The 26,070-nt window shown below is 35.7% G+C and overlaps 1 protein-coding gene across 1 annotated transcript in view; it reads left to right on the top strand.

Annotated features, from left to right (window-relative positions):
• Positions 1 to 26,070, top strand: part of Hs2st (Heparan sulfate 2-O-sulfotransferase) — a 91,647-nt gene that overhangs the window by 6,143 nt on the left and 59,434 nt on the right. Inside the window, exon 2 of the mRNA XM_090396688.1 lies at positions 14,794 to 15,062. Within this exon, the coding sequence (XP_090252814.1) occupies positions 14,794 to 15,062 (269 nt within the window). The remainder of the gene's footprint in view (positions 1 to 14,793; positions 15,063 to 26,070) is intronic.

Below are 26,070 nucleotides of genomic sequence, written 5' to 3'. Positions count from 1 at the left end.
ACTATATATTTTACTTCTCTTATCTGATTATTATTATTTTTTTTGTAGTACAAAGAAGAAATCAATGCATATAACATGGAGGATGCAAGAGGGCAAAAATCTGGAAAATGATTTCATTATAACGAATAGAGAAATCATGTCAGAAAAAATTATTCACATAAGAGTTCTAATATCAGCAGAGATAACGACATTTTCTTCTAGGTTAGATACGTGGCATTGTTGAAGTGGCTAAACCTTTGCTACTATTTTACACTAAAATGAATGGGCATGTTCCCCAAGTGATTTACGTTTGTAACAGTTGTCTTGCGAATTGTTTATAAAATAAATTCTGAAATATCTGCAGATTGAATAAGTCTATAACCCCCCCCCAAAAAAAAAAGATTATGTAACGCATATGCTCCTTTTATTTTAAAATAATTCAAATCCTCTTTTTCAAGATAATTCGAATAATTTATAATTTTTCGATAATAAAAGTGAAACTGATCATTATAAATTAAGAAATTATTTTGGCATAAATAATGTTTCAACATGTAAAAGAAATGTCAGTATTTCTGTTAGGATATCTGCTAATCAGCAATTGAAAAGGAAACACCATTCTTGATGTATTCTGCACTACAGCTTGAGGCACTTTAGTGTTCTCTCTTTTCTTTCTCAATAGCAGTGAGAGTAATAAGCCTTTAGCTTTTCCTCCAGCTAAGAGGATATTATCAAGTATTTCTAAGATGTAGATTATTTCAGAAATAGCAACTAGCAGTAGAAGTAGTAATATTTAACTTTTTTTAAGAAAAACAAACAAAAATAACACTACTGAACTTTCTTTTGTGTGGTATGCATATAAACAATTTTGCATGGTGAAAATATAGCATAGTAGTTCTAAAATTTCATATAATTTCAGCAGACAGTAGAACAGCTGATTTTAGATTGCATAGAAATAGTACAGAATTAGAAGCTTTCGATACAGCAATCTTATTGCTGTATTTCTTTTGTCAAAAATGGTAAAATGAAGTAATAGATTTTGAATACTGTCTAGAAAAGCTTTCAAACCTGTAGAAATTTAGAGTAGCTATCAGTTGCAGCCGATGAAATTTTAAGTGGGGATGCTGCTTATACAAAATAAAAAATAATAATTCTATAATAATTCTTTTTTTTCCTAATCAGTAACCAATTTATTAATAAATTGATTACTAATTAGGAAAAAAAAAATTTTTTTTTGTTTTGTATAGGCAGCATCCCTACTTAAAATTTCACCACCCACCACTGGTAGCTCTGCAATTGAGTTCAAGGAGAGGATAAGAAGGGGGATAAGCATTAGAAAATCTTCAAAACAAGCAAAAATTTTGAATCATTCCATATATGATACCTTTCATATTATATTTTCAACATATCTACAAGGATATGCACTGGATATTATCGTAATGTGCATAATACAAAAAGACTAAGGTGAAGAATCGCTGCTAAAATATCATTGGATATAAATTTTTGATACCAAAAAGACCGCAATCGGAAAAACAGAGTAATACAGTTATAACATTTGTTGTTCATAAAGACAAAACAAAAAAAATCATTTCTAAAACTGAAATGTGATGATCCATATAATGATATTTTGCTAGGAAAGAAAGCAAAAGGTCATATTTATTTCTTAAATATTACCTTCAGGAGGTCTGGCTATTTCATCCACCTCAGCCGGTTGGGGGGTTAACATGTATGTTAATGATATTGGTGAAGATTTGGATGGGGATATACAGTTGTTTGCAGATGATGCAATATTGGGATGAACTATGAAGACTAGAGAAGATGTTGTGGCCTTACAAGAATACTTGAATAAATTGAGTAAATGGGGATATGAGTTCAATATTGCAAAATGTAAGGTTTTATAATTTGGGAAACAAAGATGGGATGCAGAATTTATGCTTGGTGAGGATATACTCTCGGAGGTGGAGGAAATAAGAGATCTCTGGGTGATAGTGGATAAGGATCTGAAATTTAGGGGACACACTGCCAAAATTGTGAGGACAACACAAAGAATTCTGGGAATCATACAGGGGACACTGACTTGTAGAAGTAAGGAGATTCTTATTCCATTATATAAGGCTATGATTAGGCCACACATGGACTTCTGTGCACAGATTTAGTACCTGGTTTTCAAAAGGGCAAAGATTTGTTGGAAAGGATCCAGAGATGACTTACTAAGGTAGTTTCTGATCTTTGGAATGTCGAATATGAGGAAAGGTTGAGAAGATGTAATTTACAGAGTCCAATGTTAGGAGGAAGAGGGGATGATATGATAGAGATCTACAAGTTAGTAAAGGGATTGTTATAGGTTCAATGTTGGAGAATTTTTACAGCAAACTGGGAGATCAGGGGAGAACCAGAGGACATCCCTGGAAGCTGCATAAGGGTGGTGTAAGCAGGGGAGTAAGAAGCAGGTTTTTTTGCATGCAGAGTTGTGAATGATTGGAATGCCTTGCCTGAGAGTGTGGTATCTGAGGAGAATTTGATTGTGTTTAAGGCACGGTATGATGAGCTGTGTGTGTATGATAAAAGGACCTCCTAGATGAGTCTTAGCCTCCATGGGGTCTTGGAATAATAATAATAATATATACTGGTTTCGGCCTTATTGAGGTCTCATCCGTGTGAGCTAGACTGAAGAGATATCAAGGTTGAAGTTGTGCAGAAGTCATATATTTCCCAGAAACGAGTAATGAAAAGGTACAAGGTATAACATCTTATAAATAAAGGTCAAATAATTTACTTCTAAAAAAATCCACTTCAAGTCTACAAGATTCCTGATTAAGTTGAATAACCGTTGTAATAGATACGGTATGAAGGTCAGCAATAACAAGACAAAAACATTGAAAATAGGCAGAAGCATTGAAAATATCAACTGCATTGTGAATAGAGAACCTATAGAACATGTAAAACACTTCAGCTACTTAGGCACAATTTTTAGTAAAGATGGTAAATTAAATATGGAAATAGACAACAGTACCATCATTTTTTATTTTGGTTTAACCAATAAGAATACAATTTGGTCGGCTAAATCCCAAATTGCCAGCCCATCCTCGTTCGTTCAGTATCAAAGTAGATACCCAACAGGGTGCACCACGAGAAGGTGAGGATTGGACATTAGGTCAGAATCCCTGGTCGGTTCTCCGCATTCCTTTAAAGGCTATGTGGAGGTCTCCTCTCAGTTATACAGCTTTGACCCTTAAGCACCCCTTGAATGGCAATCAGTCTCAAGTAGAGTAATGTGGGCAAATATGAGAATGGGGAACTGGACAATGACACTTATTTGTGCCTATGGTCCCACAGAAGGTTCTACTAAGGTAGAAGTGGAGGAATTTTTTGACACTCTAGAAAAAGCAACTGACACAATGAAAAAGGAAAAGTTGGTCCTTGTTGGGGATCTAAATAGCAGAGTAGGAAATGATTGTGAGACATACAAAAATATTTTGGGAAAATTTGGAGAAAAGAGCAAAGCTAATAATAATGGCAAATATCTGTTGGATTTCTGCTCAGGACATGGACTGGTTATTACTAACACCATGTTCCAACATAAAAATGTGCACAAATTCACATGGAGAGAAGAGGCTAGGAATAAGAAAAGTCTCATTGACTATGTTATTGTTGATACTGATGTTTTCTCCCTGGTGCAGGACACCAGAGTGTACAGAGGATTTGAAATTGGAAGGGATCACTATTTAGTCTTGAGCAGGATAAAATTGAATTTCATATTGAAAAGAATAACATGTAAGAAAGTTTTAAAGCGAATAAAAGTTGAGCTGCTCTCAGATGTTAACTGTAGACTAAAATACAGAAAGATTATTGAAAAGAAAATGAAAGAGTTTGAAAACAGGAATCAAACCTTAGAGATTCAGTGGCAAACTCTGAAGAAAACATTGATTGATTCTGCCAGAGAGGCATGTGGTGAGGTTATCCAAAGGATAAAAAAATCAGAACTCCCTGGTGGACACAGGAAGTTAAAGAGGCAGTGAAGGAAAAGAAGAAAGCATATCAAAAGTTCCTGGCAAATAAGTCAGCTTTTACTCTTACAGAATACAGTGACAAATGTAAGAAGGCTAAACAGTGTGTAAAACTAGCTAAACAAAAGTCATGGGAGGACTTTGGCAAGAATATAGAAAATAAATATCAAGAAGGTGGCAAAATATTCTGGAGGTTGTTGTTGAAGCTTAGGAATGGAGGAAAGAGTGCTGTAAAAGGAGTTAGAGATGATAAAAGTGACATGAAAACAGGAGAAAAAGATATCCTTGAAGTTTGGAGTAATTACTTTGAAAAACTGCTAAATGAAACAAGCAGTGATGACAGCACAGTGATAAAAATCACTGACCAGGCATGGTCACTGACCAGTCAGGAATACATATCCATACTTGAAGTAGAAAAAGCCATCAAAGGCTTGAAATGTGGAAAGGCAGCAGGAGTAGATGATATTTGACCAGAAATGCTGAAGTATGGAGGTATAAAAGTCTTACAGTGGCTGCACTGCATAGTTCAGAAAGTCTGGACAGAGGGACGAATTCCCGATGATTGGAGTAGAGCTCTCATAGTACCCATATATAAAAAGGGAAATAAAACTGAATGTGAGAATTACAGAGGTATTTCCCTACTGAGTGTTCCTGGCAAGATCTATGCAAGTATACTTGAGAAACGGTTGAGAAGAATTGTGGAAGAAAAGCTTGGTGAAGAACAAGCTGGATTCAGGCCAAATAGAAGCTGTCAGGATCAGATCTTCACTTTACGACAAATAGTCGAGAAAGCATGGGAATATAACAAAGATCTGTATTTAAGTTTTGTCGATTTGGAAAAGGCATATGACAAGGTGCCAAGAGAGAAGCTATTCAATACGCTGCAGTTATATGGTGTCAATGGGGCATTATATCAAGCAATACTTAGTCTTTATTTGAGTTGTAAGTCAGCAGTTAGAATTGAAGGAAGTACAGGAAGATGGTTTGATGTTAAATCTGGTGTGAGACAAGGATGTACATTATCCCCTCTGTTATTCATTATCTATATGGATCACATTATGAAGGAAAGTGGTATTAAACCTGATATCAAAATTGGAGATGTTAATGTCAGCTCTTTGCTTTATGCGGATGATGTTATACTTCTAAATAAATCCGCTACAAGTCTGCAAGATTCTCTGACTAAATTGAATAGCTGTTGTAATAGATATGGTATGAAGGTCAGCAATAAAAAGACAAAGACAATGAAAATTGGCAGAATCATTGAAAATGTCAACTGTGTTGTGAATGGAGAACCTGTGGAACAAGTAAAACATTTCAGCTACTTAGGCACAATTTTTACTGAAGATGGTAAATTAAATATAGAAATAGACAACAGAATCAGCAAAGCTGGTATGGTGGGAAGTCAATTGAATAAATTCATATGGAATAAGAGAGAAATTAGTTGGAACACTAAATTAGCTGTATACAAGACAATGTTCAAACCAGTTTTAACTTATGGATCTGAGAGCTGGGTCAGAAGTAAAACACTTGACCAAAGACTAGAGACCGCAGATATGAGAGTCCTGAGAAAGATTAGAGGCGTGAACAGATGGCATCAATGGCAATATCATATTAAAAATGAGGATATTAGGAATGAACTTGACATTGTCAGCATCCAGGAATGCATTAGCAGAGCTAATCTCAGGTGGTATGGTCACTTAAATAGAATGGGAGAGAAAAGATTAGCAAAACAAGTGTTCTCTGCCAGGTTGGCAGGAAAACGACCCAGAGGAAGACCAAGATATATGTGGATTGATACAGTACAAAGTGCCTTAGACGATAGAAATATAAGATCTGATAATGTTGGAGTCTTGACAAGTAACAGATTGATTTGGAGGAAAATTATAGATAGGAAGTTAGTAATGATGTAATTTTTTCATGTAGTACTGTCATATCCTGTACACCCCTTGAGGGTACATGGCAGGAATTTGATGATGAATAGACAACAGAATCAACAAAACTGGTATTGCAACTGAATAAATTTATATGGAATATGAGAGAAATTAGTCAAAACACTAAATTAGTTGTATACAAGACAGTGTTCAAACAAATTTTAACTTATGGATCTCAGAGCTAGGTTAAAAGTAAAGCACTTGATTAAAGACTAGAGTCTGCTGATACGAGAGTCCTGAGAAAGATTAGGGGAGTGAACAGATGGCATCAGTGGCAATGTCGTATTAAAAACGAGGATATTAGGAAAGAACGTGACATTGTCAGCATCCAGGAATGTATTAGCAGAGCTAATCTCAGGTGGTATGGTCACTTCAACAGAATGTGAGAGGAAAGATTTGGAAAACAATTGTTTTCTTCCAGGTTGGCAAGAAAAAGACACAAAGGAAGACCAAGAAATAGAAGTGCCTTAGAAGATAGAAAACTAAGATCTGACAACGTTGGAGTATTGACAGGTAACAGATTGATTTGGAGGAAAGTTGTAGATAGGAGATTATTAATGATGTAAATTTGCGTGTAGTACTCTCATGTCCTGTACACCCCATGAGGGTACATGTCAGGAATTTGATAATGATAATGATGCATATTGTGAAATGCTGAAAAACTTAGATAAGCAATTCAGAACAAAAGACGAGCAATACTGTTGACAGGGGTTGTGCTTTTGCATGACAGTGCTGCAGCTCTAACTGTCCAGCAGATTGAGAAGTTTGAGTGGAAACTTTTTTGCCACCCACCCTACAGCCCCAACCTCACTTCAAGTGATTACTGCTTGTTCCTGTTTAGAAAGCTGTGACTCAGTGGTTGAACTCTGGTGGCAGATTTTATTGAAGTTGTTATGAAGAAGCTGAAACAGCTTTTTTTGTAAGGAAATATTACAGCTCTATAAGCATATCTTTTCTATTTTGAAGGCCTTTACTCTCTAGATGTGCCTCATAACTGCCAAGCATTCCTTTTTAGAGTTTACGTCAGGGGTTCTTAACTGGTGTTCCACCAGTGAAAGATGTCACATTACACAGTTCTGAATATAACTGGCTACTCTGAATAAAAATGTCGAGGGAATTATTTCTGTTATAACAGAACAATTAACAATATTGGAAGAAAATATTTCAAGTTACTTTCCTTCCTTAAATACAATTATGACTGGATACGATATTAATTTGTAACAGTTAATACATCGAGTTGTGAATTTTCGTTACAAGAATTAGTTACCTTGTCAACAGATCATACTCTTAAAATGAAATTCTGAAATCACTCTTGAGGAATTTTGGATTTTTGTCCAAGCCGAATACCTAGCTCTCTCCACAAGGGTACTGAAAATTTTGTTACAGTTTTCAACATCATATTTGTGTGATCTCGGTTTCTCAATATTAACCCATATAAAAACTAAAAAGCGTGAAAGACTTACTGATATAGACAAACAGTTGAGGGTAGCTATATCACATATTAGACCTGATATTGCTGAAAGCCGACAAGCTCAAGTAACGCATTAAAATGAGTTCCATTTTTATAAAAAGCAAGTCTATGCATATTTTTATTGTTAGTTTTATGACCCTAATGCTCTTGGTGTTCCCCAAATTTTTCTTATAATCCGATCCGTGACTTTGAAAAGATTAAAAACCACTGGTCTATGTCAACACCCTGAATCAGCATCTCAGACACTTCTTTTATTCCAACTATCTCTGTTCCTCTGTTCTATGGTTAACCAGCTTTTCAAAAAAAAAAAAAAAAAGAAAAAAGGTCAACAGATTTCTTCTTTTCCAACCCGTACCTTCAACTGTACCATATCACTAAAATATACTATAATTCTTCATCTCTCTCATATATAAAATTCTCTATAGGATTCTGAAATTCAAGAATACACAATCTGGTAACCATACAATATAAAATATTGGCATTCCTTATTTGCCTTTCTAAGACCAGTTGCAATCTATGCTGTAATGGCCAAACAGGCAGGACATTCAGTATCAGAATCTCTGAAAACACAAAAATTACATCCAGTATCACTACTGTGCGTGCCACACTTTGGGTGCCATGCCATTAATGAACTAGTGATGTGCAATATGTAGTCTCTTCCAGCTAAATTGTGATGTGTGTGTGTGTGTGTGTGTATGTATATATATATATATATATATATATATATATATATATATATATACATACACATACATACATACATACAGGGTTTCCCAAAATTCATGCAAGATTTAAATTTGTGCCATTTGTGCGGTAAAGTGTTGCCAACAAGGAAAAAAAGACCGCATGACAGTTCAGGGTGTTATTAAAAATGGGGCGCTACACGAAAGAACAACGCATTTTCATTGTTGAGCGATATTTTAAAAATAATGAAGGTTTGGCAGCTACAGTTCACAATTTCCGTACAAAATATGGTCGGAATAGTGATTTAACTTCATCAACTGTGAAAAGATTAATTAAAAAATTCAAGGAAACTGGATCAATTAGTGATCATTTACCCTCTGGCCGTCGTTCAACAGAAAACATCGAAGCAGTTCGTGATAGTGTTGCTGAGAGTCCAGGAACATTAATTCGGCACCGTGGTCTTGAATTGGGCATTTCGAGAAGCTCTCTACAGCATATTCTCACGAAAGATATGCATCTTTATGCTTACAAAGTTCAATTGACTCAACTGAAGCCTACTGACCACACACAGTGAAGAGAGTTCGTTGAATGGATTATGGAACAACAACAAGAGGATGCTTATTTTTCGAACAAAATCATCTTCAGCGATGAGGGGCTCATTTTCATCTTGATGGCTTCGTTAATTAACAAAATTGTCGCATTTGGGGTTCAGAAAATCCACGAGTGATTGTTGAGAAACAGATGCATCCACAACGTGTCACTGTTGGTGCGGATTTTGGGCTGGAGGCATCATCGGTCCATTCTTCTTCGAAAATGCAGCTGGTAAGGCAATAACAGTTAATGGTGCTCGCTATCGCGACATGATAATCTGTTTTTTTGTGCCTAAATTGCAAGATATGGATGTGGACGACATGTGGTTTCAACAAGACGGTGCCACATGCCATACAGCCCGAGAAACAATTCAATTACTGCATGAGTCATTTCCTGGTCGTGTAATTTCCCATTTTGGTGATCATAATTGGTCACCAGATCATGTGACTTAACGCCGTTGGACTTTTTTCTTTGGGGTTGAGCGCTGTATCAACGAAATTCAGCCACATTTATGCAAAACGGTCATGGAAAATTTCAACAAAAGAGTGCGTATGTGCCAGCAAAGCCGTGGAGGCCATTTACCCGATATGCTATTCCATGCATAACCCTATACTGTATACTTTATGAATCAATAAGAAATTACAATTTTTAATTAAAAACCTGTGTTTTCTATCAAAATTACTTCTTGCGTGAATTTTGGGACACCCTGTATACACACATCACAGTAATACATGCTTTTGGTAAGGAGAGTATTACAGCCCTATAGGCATATCTTTTCTGTTTTGAAGGATATGCTAACTAGACCTCAGAGTTGTTGATGAATTTCATTGCTTTTTCTTTCTTTCTGATTGGTTTCACAAAGTGGCAAAAGCCACTTTGTGCTATCAACAAAAAAGAAAGCAGAGTAGTGTCTCTGGTTCATGCATGAAGTGCAGATGATGGTCTTGCTGGCCATACTTAACATTATAATTAACTAGGAAGCTGGCATCTCCATTTCAAGGTATAGCACAAACTAAAGAAGTTTTGCAGAAGACTGGCTACTAGAATATGCACAGGACTGAACCTGTTGCTGCAGTTTACTCTGAGAGCTTATATCTGGAGGGAGGGAGTATAGCAATGTGCAGGACAATTTCTAGGCTATGCTTGTACTGGAGTTTTGTATTGAGAATACCTTATGTGGAAGTTATGTCTGCAAGTCTCTCATCCTTGCTTCATGCTCTTACTCTGTAAGTTTCTAAGATTATACCTTACCATGAAAGATAACACAATATAAAATGATATTGTGGGTTACAAAAAAAAAAAAAAAAAAAAAAAAAAACCTCTTCCACTAAAAATGACAGGGGAAAAATGCAAATGATTAAAAATGGACAATCACCCCCCCCCCCCCCAAAAAAAATACTTCAGTTTCAGCAATATCCATACCCCAGTACAAACATTAATGGTGTGAATCACAACTTACAGGTGTCAAACCTTAATCTGTTATGTATATATATACCTCAGTTACATCCTTTCTAACTGCAGTTCACCATCAGTTCTCCCAACTACATCATTCATAATGTCTTTCTCAAGAGGAGGTGTGGGCATGTTTTTGTCAGGTTTCACTTTCTATTCTGAAGATTATTAAATCTTGAATCTCCTATATATGATCTGCTCTAGTTCAAGATTTACTTATCTCACTTTGCCTTTATTGCACTTCTTATTCACGTGAGCATGCAGATCTCTGATTATTTATCTCTGAAAGTTGATTTCATGCAGTTATCCAAATGGTAAAATTGTTATCCTTTTAGACTTCATTGTTCATAATTCTGTCTCCTTTTTTCTTAACTTTATAGACAAGGCTCGTATAGAAGCCAGACTATTTGCCGTATGTACCAGAATACCAAATAATTTTCCCAAACGCTTATCTTTTCTTAACTAGCTTCCTTCAACTACACTGTAGATGATCGGTTCTTTCTTCCTTTCCTCTCTAAGTCACTTACCATGATATTATCCATGAATATTGATATATTATATTAATGAATATTGATTTATTGATATTAATGCTGTGGGAAGATTGAACTTCCCACAGCAAATCTCAGCCTTTTGTCCTGACAGTTCTAATTGGGATGACCTCTGGAATTTTTACTTCTCCTTTTCATGGTCTGATTTCTGTTTATGTATGCCCTCTTATTAATCCAAACATGTACTCTATGCAATGTAATTCATCTCCCACCTAAAGACAATCACAAACAGCCATGCCCACAGCAGGATTCGTGCCAGTCTGGTTGGTTGAGTGGTTCGCACCTGCTCTAGGTCACAGGCTCGAATCCTGCTGTGGGCATGGCTGTTTGTAATTGTCTTTAGGTGGGAGATAAATTACATTGCCTTGTGTAAGACTACCACCCTACTTATTGGAGGCCTGGTTTCTGGACTATGTAAAAATAAATAAAAATTTACAAAAATGAAATAAAATAAAAAGTTCACAAAAATGGGAGAAAGAAATCCTTAGCCCACCCATGATACAAATGTACTCTAGGTTTACTATTAACCTTTTGTGGGTGGGAACAACATAAAAAAAATAAAAATAACTGAAATGATCCTTACTGAAATAAGAGCCTTTATTCCCCATTCCACCCTATCCAAGTTCCAACAAGTGTGACAAAGCAGCCCAAGATAAAAATGTACCATATTTTCAATGACTCAAGTCAAAAACCCCAGTTTCTCACTCAGTCCATAATACACCTCATAACTGTAAAAATATAGCAAATTTAAGTCGTTCAAAAATTTTAAAAAATTGAGAAGTTACATTTTTTTTTTTTATTCGACTGAAAATGTAATTATACATAAAATATACATATATTTTTATATCATATAATATACTTATCATATAAGTTTAAACTAATTCATTCAGCCGTGAAAACTTATAACTTCTTGCAGCTTTAAGTTTCTTAATGTTATCATGATTGTCTTGCACTGATCTTTGTAGTGTATGCTTTGACATCCTGGCAGGACCAAACATAAAACTTTTAAAAATCACATACTACTGATCTACTGCTGCATTAAGACAATGATAATAAAAATGCATTTCACTGGTATGTTATCTTTGACAGTGAATGGCAGACTGAGTCGTGTGATGGCTGCACATGCACTCAGTTTAGAGGGAACATTGCTGCCAGCTAATCAGTAATAAGCGGTGTGAATTTCACCACTTACCTTTGGACTCCAGTTATGCAAAGATTTGGAGAAACTCATGTTGTTACTGTTGACATTTGTAGTGCATTTGACTTGGTTTGATACAGAAGCCTGCTCAGCAAACTACCATCTTATAGTCTACCTTCTGCCTTTTGCAGTTAAGTTGGCTGCTTTCTAGTCATTCTCTGTGTGTTACTGTTGATGGCCTCCTCACATGTCCAAAACAGCATTGGAGTATCCAGGAATGTGTACTTTACTTTCACTGTACAGTACTTTCACCCACTATTTTCTCCTATACTTAATTCTGTACATAATTGATACTCAATGTATTGTTATTAATAAATTACGGAGACAGCACCTCCTCCATGTGAGAATAGAGCATTAAGTAGTTTGTTTACTGCTCTATTCTTAAATGGAGTGTAGAGCAGTAAATTACGGTTTTTGCAGGTTGTCTACTCTATAGCATATGGAGCCAAATCTAATGGCTCCATATGCTATTATTTTCCAGCTCATTGGGAGGCTTCCCAATTGGTCTGGAAAATAATCCTGCTGCTGTTGCTTATTCTTCCAGGTGATTCCTGGAGGGGGAGAGAGGGAAGAGAAAGAAAGAGTATAACATTGTGTGTGTGTGTGGTGGTGATGGCCACATATGGATTAGAATCTGAGCATTCCATATGAGTTATGTGCTCAATTCCTTCACCTTTTCTGCAAGCCACTGCTCTATAAGTTTTCCTGCACCAACTCAACCATGAAAAATAACTACATATTACTAGTGTTGCTGCACATATAAAAATATTCTTCCACCAAAAGCAACAAATATATCCAGAAAAAAAGCCAAAAAATTTCATTTAAAAAATAACAAATCAATATCTATTTGACGAGCAACCAGGGCATCAGTATCAACATTGGGAAGAAAAGTTGGGTGGATCTCAGGACCAGTGAATACAATCAGAAAATAAATGGGTTGTTCAGAGACTGTACTACTACAAACATTGAGATTGAGCCCACTGATTCCCCAAAGAAAACATTAAAAAGACTGCTTAAATAAACTTCAGTTCCTGCACCCTGGCTGTATATCTAAAATTCATAAACCTAATAATCCTTTCTGTCTTATAGCAGATGCTATGACTCTCCCTCCTTTAAACTAGCCAATGTTTATTCATCATCTTACTTCATCTACTACTTCATACTATTTCATCTTATAAATTAAAAATTCCAACCACTTAGTTTTAAGTAGGGCTGATATCATGGTTAATTTTGACATTAATTCTTTATTCATTATCCTTTCCCTCTCTGTCACCTTGACTTTGCATAAAAAATATCCCCCTGCCTTCCCCCAGATATCACAGATCTTTTCAGTTTTGCCATTCCTTGGCCATCCCCCTCTCCTCCCCTAGCCTGTTTTTTATATGGGTCATTTTGACCCATATAAAAAAGTATGTAGGCGCCAGGGGCGGATTCCCCTAGTTTATTAATAGCATCATTTGCTTTCATTTCTAATCTTACTTCACGTAATGGTCCAATGTTTTGATCATCCTGAAGATATGATGAAATACTGATAATTTATGTTTTTATATATATATTTTTTTTATTTTTTATTTTTTATTTTTATTTTACTTAGATGTATAGTCCACTTGTTGTGTATTAATTATGTCTTGGTTCATCATCATCAAATTCCTGATAGATACCCTCAAGGGGTGTACAGGATATGATAGTACTACATGAGCAATTACATCATTACTAACTTCCTATCTACAATTTTCCTCCAAATCAGTCTGTTACCTGTCAAGACTCCAACATTATCAGATCTTATATTTCTATCTTCTAAAGCACTTTTTACTGTATCAATCCACCTATATCTCGGACTTCCTCTGGTCTTTTTCCTCCCAACCTGGCAGAGAACACTTGTTTTGCTAATCTTGGTTATGTATGTTAATTATGTTAATATCAGTCATCAAATCCATTTAATCCAGTTCATTAGTGTTATGACAGGATAAGCTTGAAATTATCATTGTAAGAAAAATTTTTCCTCAACCTGATCTGGGAAGCATATCAAAAATGGGATTAGATAAGCTGGCCTGGTTGACCAAGTGGATGGTCAACCAGGCCAGCCAATCAACATATCTGCTCTTCGATCAACAAACTATGGATTCAAATCTTACCATGGATAAGTATATTTGTGAATCTTTAGTTGGTAGAGTTCACCCAGTATGAGGTGAACTCTACGTTCACCTCATACTGGGTGATTCTTTATGTAAAAAATAAATTAAAATACAAATATATATATATATATATAATTGATAAAATAGGAAAAAAAAATCCTTAACCCACTCATGGTACAAAATGTACTATAGATCTGTAAATAACCTTTCAAATAATAGTGATAAAAAAATGTAGACATGGAAACTTGGCTGAAAATGGTTGCCTAGTCTTATTCCAGTTCTGTTTATTGTACACCACTAGCTGACCAGGGTGTGGTGACAAAACTATGAAGCTGTGGACCCATTATGTCACATTGTAATATTGCAGGCTTCCAGTGGTGGATTATAAGGGGTGTTTTCTTGATGATGCATTTGTACTGGTTGCTCAACATCTGAATGCCATACATACCTACTTAAACATCTTTGTTGACCATACCTTTATTTGTGAAGTGACCCATCTAGTAATAGTTTCTACTAGCAGGACATGCTGTATTTCATAAATAACTTCATTTAGGAGTGGTACCATCAGGAGACCTTAAAGATATCATTGTCCTATAAGTCACTAGAACTTAATCTAGTTGATATGTCCATGGCATAGATTTGTCATCCAATCCAAGGTAACTATTGAATGTAATCAATCTACATGAATTTTTTCCAGCAGTTTTTTAGATAATAAACTGCCCACTCAGTGTGTCTAATGTGTATTGCATAATTATTTAAGTTAACTCATTTGAATGTCTAATTCTTTTATTTTGTTCTAGCCAGCACAGTAGCAAGATTACAGTTGCAAAATATAGAGGCACCATCCTATGGAAAGACAAGTGCTCAGTCTTTTGTACAAAAAGAAAATTCCTTTGATGAAACAAGAAAGGATTCTTTAGAAGATTTGATTATAATATATAATAGAGTACCAAAAACAGGTAGTACAAGCTTTATGGGAATAGCATATGATTTATGTGGGCATAATGGCTTCCATGTGCTTCATATTAATACCACCAAAAATTCTCATGTATTTTCTCTTTCAGATCAGGTATGTGCTTTTTTTTTTTTTTTTACTAACACAGATTTCAATTTCAATTTTTTTCCCTTTATGTAATTATATAATAATACTTAAAGTACGTGCCACTCATTGATATTTATATTTTTTCATTTATATAATAGCTTTGTTACCCTTTCTTCTGACGAAGTATGAAATGAATGTTTTTCCTCTTACTTCCCAGAAACACTTCATCTCATTCCTTGTTCTGTCACCAGAATCTTAAATAAGCTGTATACCAAAAAAGTATCTGGTCATGATTGTATTTGCCAAATGTGCTTAAAAGTTGTGCTCCGAAACTAACTCCCATCCTGTATTGTCTCCACACTGTTTTATAATCAGATGATATGTTTCACAGCATAGAAGCAAGGCTGTATTCTACTCATTCCAAAAAAGGAAGATATCTCTTAAAGTATTGACTTATACCTCATCCCAGGCATCTCTAAAATAATAGAGAAGGCCATTGATGGACAACTTTAACATCTGTCATTTAAAGAGTTACTTCAGTATGGATTACACCATTCCAGATTCACAGCAGAGCTCCCATCCCACATCACTCAACTTTGGACATGTGCCCATGGAAAGGTCTTTGTAGAAACTTAGGCTGTTGGTCTCGACATCTTCATTCCTCAGTTCATTTGATTAGGTTTGGCACCAAGACCTGTTCAGCAAACTGTCATATTTAGTCCGGGGCTCCAGAAATCCACTCCTCATATTAGAGACAATCGATGAGTGAATTTTCAGCCTCCTGGATGTATTCAAAGTGTATTATCTTATTTTCTTTATGTAAGTTGCACTTTTTTTTGTAAAATCTCACTCACTATCAAGTTATTTGATCACAGTCAGTCTCCAATGAATGTAATAAAGAAGTCTTATATTCAACTAGGTAACATCTCATGTAATTAATTTAATAAGTTAATTCCTTTGTACTTGTAAACTGTTTACCCCTGCCAACAGTTAGTTTAAACTGAGATACTCTAAAAGATACCTTGCTGTTGTTTTGGAGATGTGAAGTAATTCCTATCTATGACAATAGGCAGTACTATTTATCTCTCACCTTGTTATAAACTAAAATGTACTCTGCAGATTAATTTTGAAATAAATTAAAAGTATTCTCATATTCTCAAACATTTTATTTTTCATAACTTGCAAGTTATCACTGTTCTTCTAAAAATCAAAGATATCAGTAAACAACAACAACAAAATTAATTTAATAAGACTGATTTTTCATTTGTTTCACTGCCAACTTTTAGCACACTCTCTCTAGCCCATAAGTGGGTATGCCATTGTAATATAGTATTGGTGTAAGCTTACTTTCACAACATGAATTACCTTAGTGTTATTTAAAAAACACAATTATCCTGCAAAGCAGAGTCAGAGACAGGATAGCGTTATTGATATTACATCGTGAAAAGTTTGGTCTGGCTAAGTTGCATGTGTTGACCATTTTCTGTTGTTTTTGTAAACTCGTCTTTCCTGTTGAATTATTTGGTGGATGCTTTGTAAAAATTTATCCTTCATTATGGATAATAAATGAAAGGAAATGCAAGCTACACCTTTTAGTTTGTGAAGTGCAAAACTGAATGCTAAGGTACGAGATCAGAATATTTTACAAACACTGCAAATACTCGAGAAAACAGTTCTGTTGTCATTAACTAAAAACAATTATTTATTTATTCATGGGGATTTCTACCCCTTTCTCTCCTGTTCCTTGGGGCAGGGGTGAGCCCTCCTGGTGATTTATTTATGCAGTAATTCCCCCTTATCTGTGGTTTTAGTTACTGCGGTCAACCCTGGTCTGAAAATATTAAATGGAAAATTCCAGAAATAAACAATTCATATGTTTTAAATTGCATACTGTTCTGAGTAGCATGATGAAATCTCGTGTCATCCTGCCCATGACGTGAATCATCCCTTTGTAGCTGTCTTGGTTATCAGATCAACGGTCATGGTATCGCAGTGCTTGTGATCAATTAACCCTCACAGTATTTTACTACTTAATTGCTCCAAAGTGTAAGACTGCTGGCAATTTGGATATGCCAAAGAGGAGCTGTGAAGTGCTTCCTTTAATTGAAAAGGTGAAAATTCTCAACTTAATACGAAAATAAAAAAATCATATATGCTGAAGTTGCTAAGATCTATGGTAAGAACAACTTTCCTATCCATGAAATTGTGAAGAAGGAAAAAATAATTTGTGCTGGTTTTGCTGTCACACCTCAAACTGCAAAATTATGACCACAGTGTGTGATAAGTACTTAGTTAATATGGAAAAGGCATTAAATTTGTGGGTGAAAGACATGGACAGAAAACATGTTCTGATTGATGGCAATGTGTTACACCAGAAAGCACAGCTTATATGAAGACTTCAGCAAGAGACCCCCCCTGAAACGAGTGACACAAAACGTCCCTTACTTGCAGTAAATGGCTTTGTTTCACTCGTTTCAGGGGGTTCTCTTGCTGAAGTCTTCATATAAGGTCAGCGCTTTCTGGTGCAAAACATTGCCGTCAATCAGACCATGTTTTCTGTCCATGTCTTCCACCCACAAATTTAATGCCTTTTCCATATTAACTAAATACTTATCACACACTGTGGTCATAATTTTGCAGTTTGAGGTGCTATTCTGGAAGAAGATGCCCAATAGAACTTGCATTCATAAAAGTGCAAAGGAGGCACCAGGCCATAAAACATGGAAGAACAAAATAACTCTAGTATTATGTGGTAATGCTGCAGGGATATGATAAAGCCAGGCATAGTGTACAGAGCGAAGAACTCGCACGCTCTCAAAAACAAATATCTGCCTGTGTTCTGGCAACAGAATCAGAAAGTGTGGATGACAACCATCTTGTTTATGGAATGGTTCCACCAATGCTTCATTCCAGAAGTGAAAAAATACTTGGAAGAAGAAGGGTTGGAATAATCTGTTTGCTATGAAAATGAAAATTTTGAGGTTGTATTTTTACCTCCAAATACAACCTCATTGCTTCAGCCCCTTGACCAGGGCATCATTTGGTTTGTCAAGGCTAGCCACATACACCCTGCTTGTATTTAATCACATTCAATCAGCAATTGATGCAGATCTTATCTGGATATAATGCTATGCATGAAATCACTCATTGATGCTGACACAATAACATTCATCAAAGCTGCAGTGGATGAATTAAAACTATTACTATAATGCCTGCTGGAAGAATTTGTGAAGTCGTGAATGATTTTAAAGGCTTCCCTGGGATCAATGGAGAAGTTAGGGAAATCATTCAATTAGCAAGACAAATTCTTGGATTTGCCAACATACTTGATGAATAAGTGGAAGAACATGTTGAACACATTGAGAAGTGTTAACAAATGAGGAATTGGAAGAACTTATTGAGTCATCTACAGGGGAAAATGAAGAAGAAACTGATGTAGAGCTAGCAATGTGGACATTACTGAAATTTGCCAAAGTGTTTCGAATTGCACAGACATTAAAGGACAAAATTATGGAATGCAGCATTAAAGTTACCTGTATGATCATCAAAGGATTACAACATCTGTAACAACACTGTGTTACAGAGGTTGTAATCACAATGTTCTTCCAAAAGATTTCAGCAAAAAAAAAACCCTTCAACTATCAAGGATCTCCAACCATCGACATCATGGCTTGATCTTCCTTCTGATGATATGTCAAAAGGTCAGTAATAGCTTAATTCTATGTCATTCATCTCATCACGTAGGCATTGTATCATCTCGCATCATCATCACAAGAAAGGTGAGTACACTACAATAGGATACTGTATTTTGAGAGAGAGAGAGAGAGACCACATTCATAAACTTTTATTACAGTATATTGTTATAATTGTTCTATCTTATTATTGTTGTTAATCTCTACTGTGTCTAATTAATAAATTAAACTTTATCATAGGTATGTATGGGGAAAAAACATATAGGTATGTATAGGAAAAACCTATACATTTCCTATGTATAGGTATGTATAGGAAAAAACAGTATACTAGGGGGGGGCTCTGCCCCCTGGCACCTGTGCCCCCTCCCCCTAATCCCATGTTCAGGACTGGTAGGCCGGTTCTCCTTGAATTCTAATGACTCGACACTCAGGGTAGCCTCTGAGTGTCGATGAGTCTTCAGGGGGGGGGGGGTTCAGGACTGGTAGGCCGGTTCTTGAATTCTGATGACTCGAATTTTGAAGACTCGACACCCAGGGTAGCCCCTGAGTTTCAAAATGTTTCAAATAACTTGACACAAAAACGTTACATAAAAAGGCTTATCATTTTATATATATATAGGGTAGATATAGGGTTCGGTTCTATCTGTGGTTTCAGGTATTCTCGGGGGGGGTCTTGAAATGTATCCCTTGTGGATGAGGGGGAACTACTGTATGTATATATTTTTATGACTGTAAATCTGTGTGTGTGTGTGTGTGTGTTCATGGGACCAGTTTGCCTGTTCTGAGGGACAAAAAAAACCCGAGTTTCTGGGTGAAAAAAAAACCTCTAACTCCATATGAGATTGGCTTTAAATTTTACTATTAAAGATGGTCTCTTTGTTGCTGCAATTGAAACAGTTGTTATGTATGCATATATACACACACACACACACACCTTTTACCACAATTTATATGATGGACAGATAAAAAAATTTTTGTGACCAATAGATTTAAGTGGCTTTTGGGAGTCCTGCTTTAGTTTATCTTCTATCCACTGTAATTAGGTAGCCTGTTATCTTTCTAGTCATTCATGTGTTATACTGGACAGTATACTCTGTTCTATCACCCTGTCCACTTTCTTCTGTATATAAATGACCTTTCCTCACTTGCATAACCCTGTTCATAGTTTTGCTGATGAAAATGTTGCACTGTAGAGCTAGCCTTAGCTTCAAGATATTTTACAATCAGTACTTTAAATGTTGATTCCCCCCACCCCCTCCTCAAATCCTTCATACCATTCTTCACCAGAATATAGACCATTAGCATTGCAATCAAAAACCTTCACTATTACATTTGATAATAGACTTGATAAGATCTCGCTTTCTTGGGCTCGCATTTAATTCTAGCCTTTCTGGGCACAGATATCAATTTTCTAAGCCTCTAAAGACAGCTTATCCTTTTCTACCTGAGATGCTACTTTTTATCTGTTTGTCTACTGTTCCCATACAAACGTAGTCCCAGATCTGCTCAACCTTAGAATATTATTATTGCATTTAGGCCTCTGCACCAACTTTCTCTCCCTTCCTCTCAAAAATTGAGCGCCTCCGTAGCGCAATTGGAAGAACGACGGTACATTGCGCCCTTCGATTGGAATAGGCCTAAGTTCGATTCTCGTCGCGACGGGAGGAATCTTTATCTGGTCGATTTCAATCGATGGTGAGTTAGCCGATCTCATACGGAGGTAGCAGGGTTTTTTCTCCCGGAAACTCGGGTTTTTCATCCCGCATACATACAAATCGGCCCTTCAGAACACACGCAATTTACAGACAAAAATTACTAGTTGTGGTAGTGTTGGAGGTGGGCGGTAGATGGCGTTGATTCGTAGTAGAGGTAAGGTGTAGAGACAGTTGAAGATGTCCTCCCGCGATGAGTCTTCGGACTCCTTGGAGGTATCAGGAATAATAATAATAATAATAATAATAATAATTCTTTATTCTCCAGAAGAGGACATTTTGCTAATTGACTAATGTACTTTCCATGGACATCAATTGTTCCACTACTTTTCACTAATCCTGTTATAACACAAACAACTACTGTCCATCATCCTCTTACAGTAAAACTGCAAACCATCCAAACCTACTCTTTTCCTCTTTCATCTCAACTACTTCTGTTCTGTGGATAGCCTTCCTTGTACTGTTCCCCAGTGGTTGTTGTTCCTTTCTTACCAACCCTGTCCTCATAGTGCACTACTACCACCACTACCATATGCCATAAGTGGTGAAAACCTCTCAAGTGGGATTCACAGCAGATTTACACCCTTCATTGGCATGCCAGACACAGCACAGGTACCAGAAACATTTGAGACAGCATAGCAGTAATATAATTCAAGCCAACCACTCAATAGTATATTGAGCCAAGCATAATGGTACTGATTCCCAACCAGCTAGCATATAATCCTGCTGCTGCCGCCAGACATGCCATGGGAAGAGTTAGAGTGAAATGCAGTGGGACATTGTTGGATCCATGCATGGACAGAAAACTGTGCCCTGTGTGGAAGACACATTCGTAAGTCTTTTATCCCAAACTGCACACCCTTGCTCTTTAATTTGCTGTCTTGCATCACTGCCAACATTGAAAGGTACTGTAAATAAATATATAGCAGTACTGCTTATCAGAAAAAAAATCTCCCTTAAAAAAAAAAAAAAAAGCCTTCCACTTCATCATTTGTGATTTTAACATAATGTTTACTGTCACTGGTTTATGGTGTTTGCCACTTTAAGGCATCTAAACCACACCTTTTATTTCAAATGAGAGCCTCAGATAAGTGTACTTTAGATAGTTTGAGTAAATAGTCTAATGCACAAGAGTGCCAACTTGTGTATTCATCAGATAATGCCTGACTAGAATCTTTTTCATCTGCTTAGGCTCAAAGTTTCCTTATTACATTTTGCTGCATTTATTTGATATCTTTATTGTTCTCCAAATTCTAATAACACTAATTTCTTTTATTAATTATCTCAATGTGGCTTAAATTAAATTTAGTAGTCCAAATGTCCAACCAGCAGGGTCATCTTCCTTGAGGAAATATTCACAACTGAAACCGACTTCTCTTCTTCAGTACTACCAATCAAGCTGCAACAAGTGCAGGATGAACAACTTGAGTTTCTGGGAGAAAGAAACCATGCTGCATCTGTTATGAGATCGGGAGGGTGGTGGTGGTGGTGGGGGGGGGCATATAAAGATTCCTCTCATAACGAGAATCAAACTTAGGCCTTTTCCAATCGAAGGGCGCAACATACTATTGTTCTTCCAATTGTGCTATGCTACGGAGGCTCTTAAAAGAAAAAACCTGGGCTCGTCCAAAATTTGAACCTGAGAACTCTCACACCCTAAACGAGAATCATATCCCTAGACCAACAAGCCACCATTCTGGCATTTCTTTTTCTGGGTCAATACATGATTTATGTGCAATAATTGATAGCAACCATTTTCCATATTTGATGGCTTTTTTTTTTTTTTCTTTCTGAAAACCATCATCATCAAATTCCTGCCGTGTACCCTCAAGGGGTGTACAGGATATGATAGCACTACATGAAAAAAATTACATCATTACTAACTTCCTATCTACAATTTTCCTCCAAATCAGTCTGTTACTTGTCAAGATTCCAACATTATCAGATCTTATATTTCTATCATCTAAGGCACTTTGTACCGTATCAATCCACCTATATCTTGGTCTTCCTCTGGGTCATTTTGCTGCCAACTTGGCAGAGAACACTTGTTTTGCTAATCTTTCCTCGCTCATTCTGTTTAAGTGACCATACCACCTGAGATTAGCTCTGCTAATACATTCCTAGATGCTGACAATGTCAAGTTTTTTCCTAATATCCTCGTTTTTAATATGATATTACCATTGATGCCATCTGTTCACGCCTATAATCTTTCTCGGGACTCTCATATCTGCGGTCTCTAGTCTTTGGTCAAGTGTTTTACTTCTGATCCAGCTCTCAGATCCATAAGTTAAAACTGGTTTGAACACTGTCTTGTATACAGCTAATTTAGTGTTCCGACTAATTTCTCTCTTATTCCATATGAATTTATTCAATTGACTTCCCACCATACCAGCTTTCCTGATTCTGTTGTCTATTTCTATATTTAATTTACCATCTTCACTAAAAATCGTGCCTAAGTAGCTAAATGTTTTACTTGTTCCACAGGTTCTCCATTCACAACACAGTTAACATTTTCAATGATTCTGCCTATTTTCATTGACTTTGTCTTTTTAGTGCTGACCTTCATACCATATCTATTACAACAGCTATTCAATTTAGTCAGAGAATCTTGCAGACTTGTAGCGGATTTATTTAGAAGTATAACATCATCTGCATAAAGCAAAGAGCCGACATTAACATCTCCAATTTTGATATCATGTTTAATACTACTTTCCTTCATAATGTGATCCATATAGATAATGAATAACAGAGGGGATAATGTACATCCTTGTCTCACACCAGATTTAACATTAAACCATCTTCCTGTACTTCCTTCAATTCTAATTGCTGACTTACAACTCAAATAAAGACTAAGTATTGCTTGATATAATGCCCCATTGACACCATATAACTGCAGCGTATTGAATAGCTTCTCTCTTGGCACCTTGTCATATGCCTTTTCCAAATCGACAAAACTTAAATACAGAGCTTTGTTATATTCCCATGCTTTCTCGACTATTTGTCGTAAAGTGAAGATCTGATTCTGACAGCCTCTGTTTGGCCTGAATCCAGCTTGTTCTTCACCAAGCTTTTCTTCCACAATTCTTCTCAACCGTTTCTCAAGTATACTTGCATAGATCTTGCCAGGAACACTCAGTAGGGAAATACCTCTGTAATTCTCACATTCAGTTTTATTTCCCTTTTTATATATGGGTACTATAAGAGCTCTACTCCAATCATCGGGAATTCGTCCCTCTGTCCAGGCTTTCTGAACTATGCAGTGCAGCCACTGTAAGACTCTTATACCACCATACTTCAGCATTTCTGGTCGAATATCATCTCCTCCTGCTGCCTTTCCACATTTCAAGCCTTTGATGGCTTTTTCTACAAGTATGGATATGTATTCCTGACTGCATGCCTGGTCAGTGTTTTTTACCATTGTGCTGTCATCACTGCTTGTTTCATTTAGCAGTTTTTCAAAGTAATTACTCCATACTTCAAGGATATCCTTTTGTCCAGTTTTCATGTCACCTTTATCATCTCTAACTCCTTTTATAGCACTCTTTCCTCCATTTCTAAGCTTCTTGATCAACCTTCAGAATATTTTGCCACCTTCTTGATATTTATTTTCTATATTCTTGCCAAAGTCCTCCCATGACTTTTGTTTAGCTAGTTTTACACAGTGTTTAGCATTCTTGCATTTGTCTCTATATTCTCTAAGAGCAGAAGTTCTGAAAACCTTTATTCTGAAATATCTTTTTTATCCAAAAAAAAAAAATTTCAGAATGGTTTTTCTTATTTTGTATTGCCATTAACAATGAACTATAATTGTGTGACAAAAGGACTAGAAGTATAAAAATAGACTGTATACATTTTATACAGCAGGGGTGGGTAACCTTTTTAGTATCAAGGGCGAAAATTTCTAATTTAAAAACTTCTGCTGGCGATTGGCAAATTTTAACTCTTATGTATAATGTATGTAGAGTGACTTTGCACATAGATTTTCCATATGAATGAAGCAGTGGCACACAATTAAAGTATTTGGGTTCAATTGACGTTTCTTAAATTCATTCTTAATCAGAGCCACGAACCCTTTTTCACGACCTACCATGGATGGAGCACCATGTGTAGGAACTCATTTTTTCATACAGTAAATCGAAATCCTTTAATGCTGAATTGACCATTTCAAATAAATCTTCACCTTTAGTCATCCCCTTCATTGATTTTAAAGCAAGAAATTCTTCTCGTATATTGAAATCTGTAGTTATTCCCTGTATAAATATAGCCATTTGTGCAGTATTTGACAGATCAGTAGCCTCATCGATGGCTAATGAGTAAAACACAAATTCTGCTGAATCTACTTTCAAAGAAATTTGTATATCATCAGTGATATCTTTAATATGGTCAGAAACAGTTCTTCTTGATAGGCTAATATTTTTAAACAAACTCACCTTCATTATGGGTTTTAAGCTTTTTAGCAATTTGTTCACACAATGCATAACTAGCTTGAGTTACAGATGGTCTTTCCTGAATAAGCTTTTTAAAAAGTGATTGGCTTTTGATTATATTTTCTTTCAAAGTCTCTATCTTGTCTAAACGTTCTGATCCTTTTAAATTTTCATATTTCTTATGCTTACTCAAATAATGTCGTTCAAGATTATATATTTTTTGTAAACTGCAACATGTTCATTACAAATAAAACAAATGCACTTGTCATTAATTTCAATATAGAAGTATAGTACTGTCCATTTTTCACAAAACAGAGCACATTCACCACTTCTTTTACGCTTTTCACTACAACTTGGCATTTAAAAAAAATAAATTGAATAAAGTTGTCAACTGGTTAATTACAAGGCACTCACAGTACTGCATGAGAAAAACAAAGTCAAAAGTTAATATGTTTTGACATGCAAGAAAATGTCATGGCGGTAATTGGGAAGCAACCAATCAGAGAAAGTCTGAACCCTGTGAGAAATGCTCCTGATTTCTTTTTATTTTAATAGCTGGTCTGGATTTGATGGTTGCCAGGCATATGACAATCAAATTTTATGTAATATAGTTATTTTTGATTTTTTTATATTTAAATAAATTTAATTATAATAAATTTAAATTATTATAAAATTTTATTTACATGTTATTTACAAATTAATTGATCTAATTTTCTTTCACCTTCCATCCAAGGTGAAGTTAATTTTTCATAGGGCCATGTGGATTCATCTAGCAAATCGAATAGTTCTAAGATATCTTTATTAGCTTTGTTGGATAAAAGTCGCAAATTCATAAAATAAATAATTTTGTCAAGCAATTTTTCTTTGGGAAGTGACATTATTTTTGTGTCGTTATAAAATGGAATATCTTTATATTTGTCAGATTCCATTAACTCATTAATTTGTTGCTCATGCTTTCCGTGATTGTTTTTAAGAAGTTCAAAAGCATGTATTGTACACTTCATTAATTTGAGCTTTGGTTAAATTTTTTTTTCGGGATTGAAGGCTGATTGAAAGTAAAGAAAATTCTTCAAGAATATCTATCATTAGAGCCAGATCTTTAAAAATATTTATATTTGTTAATCTTTTTGTCATACCTGTATAAACTGTAAACTGAGCAAAATGCTGATACAAAACAGGATATGCTCGCCATACTGCTTTAGCA

Source organism: Typopeltis vanoorti, chromosome 8 (assembly GCF_054136105.1).
Source record: "Typopeltis vanoorti isolate ZY-2024b chromosome 8, IOZ_Tvanoo_1.0, whole genome shotgun sequence".
Lineage (NCBI taxonomy): Eukaryota > Metazoa > Arthropoda > Arachnida > Uropygi > Thelyphonidae > Typopeltis > Typopeltis vanoorti.
The sequence above is the reverse complement of the archived record's forward strand: the minus strand, read 5'-3'. Positions and strand labels throughout refer to the sequence as shown.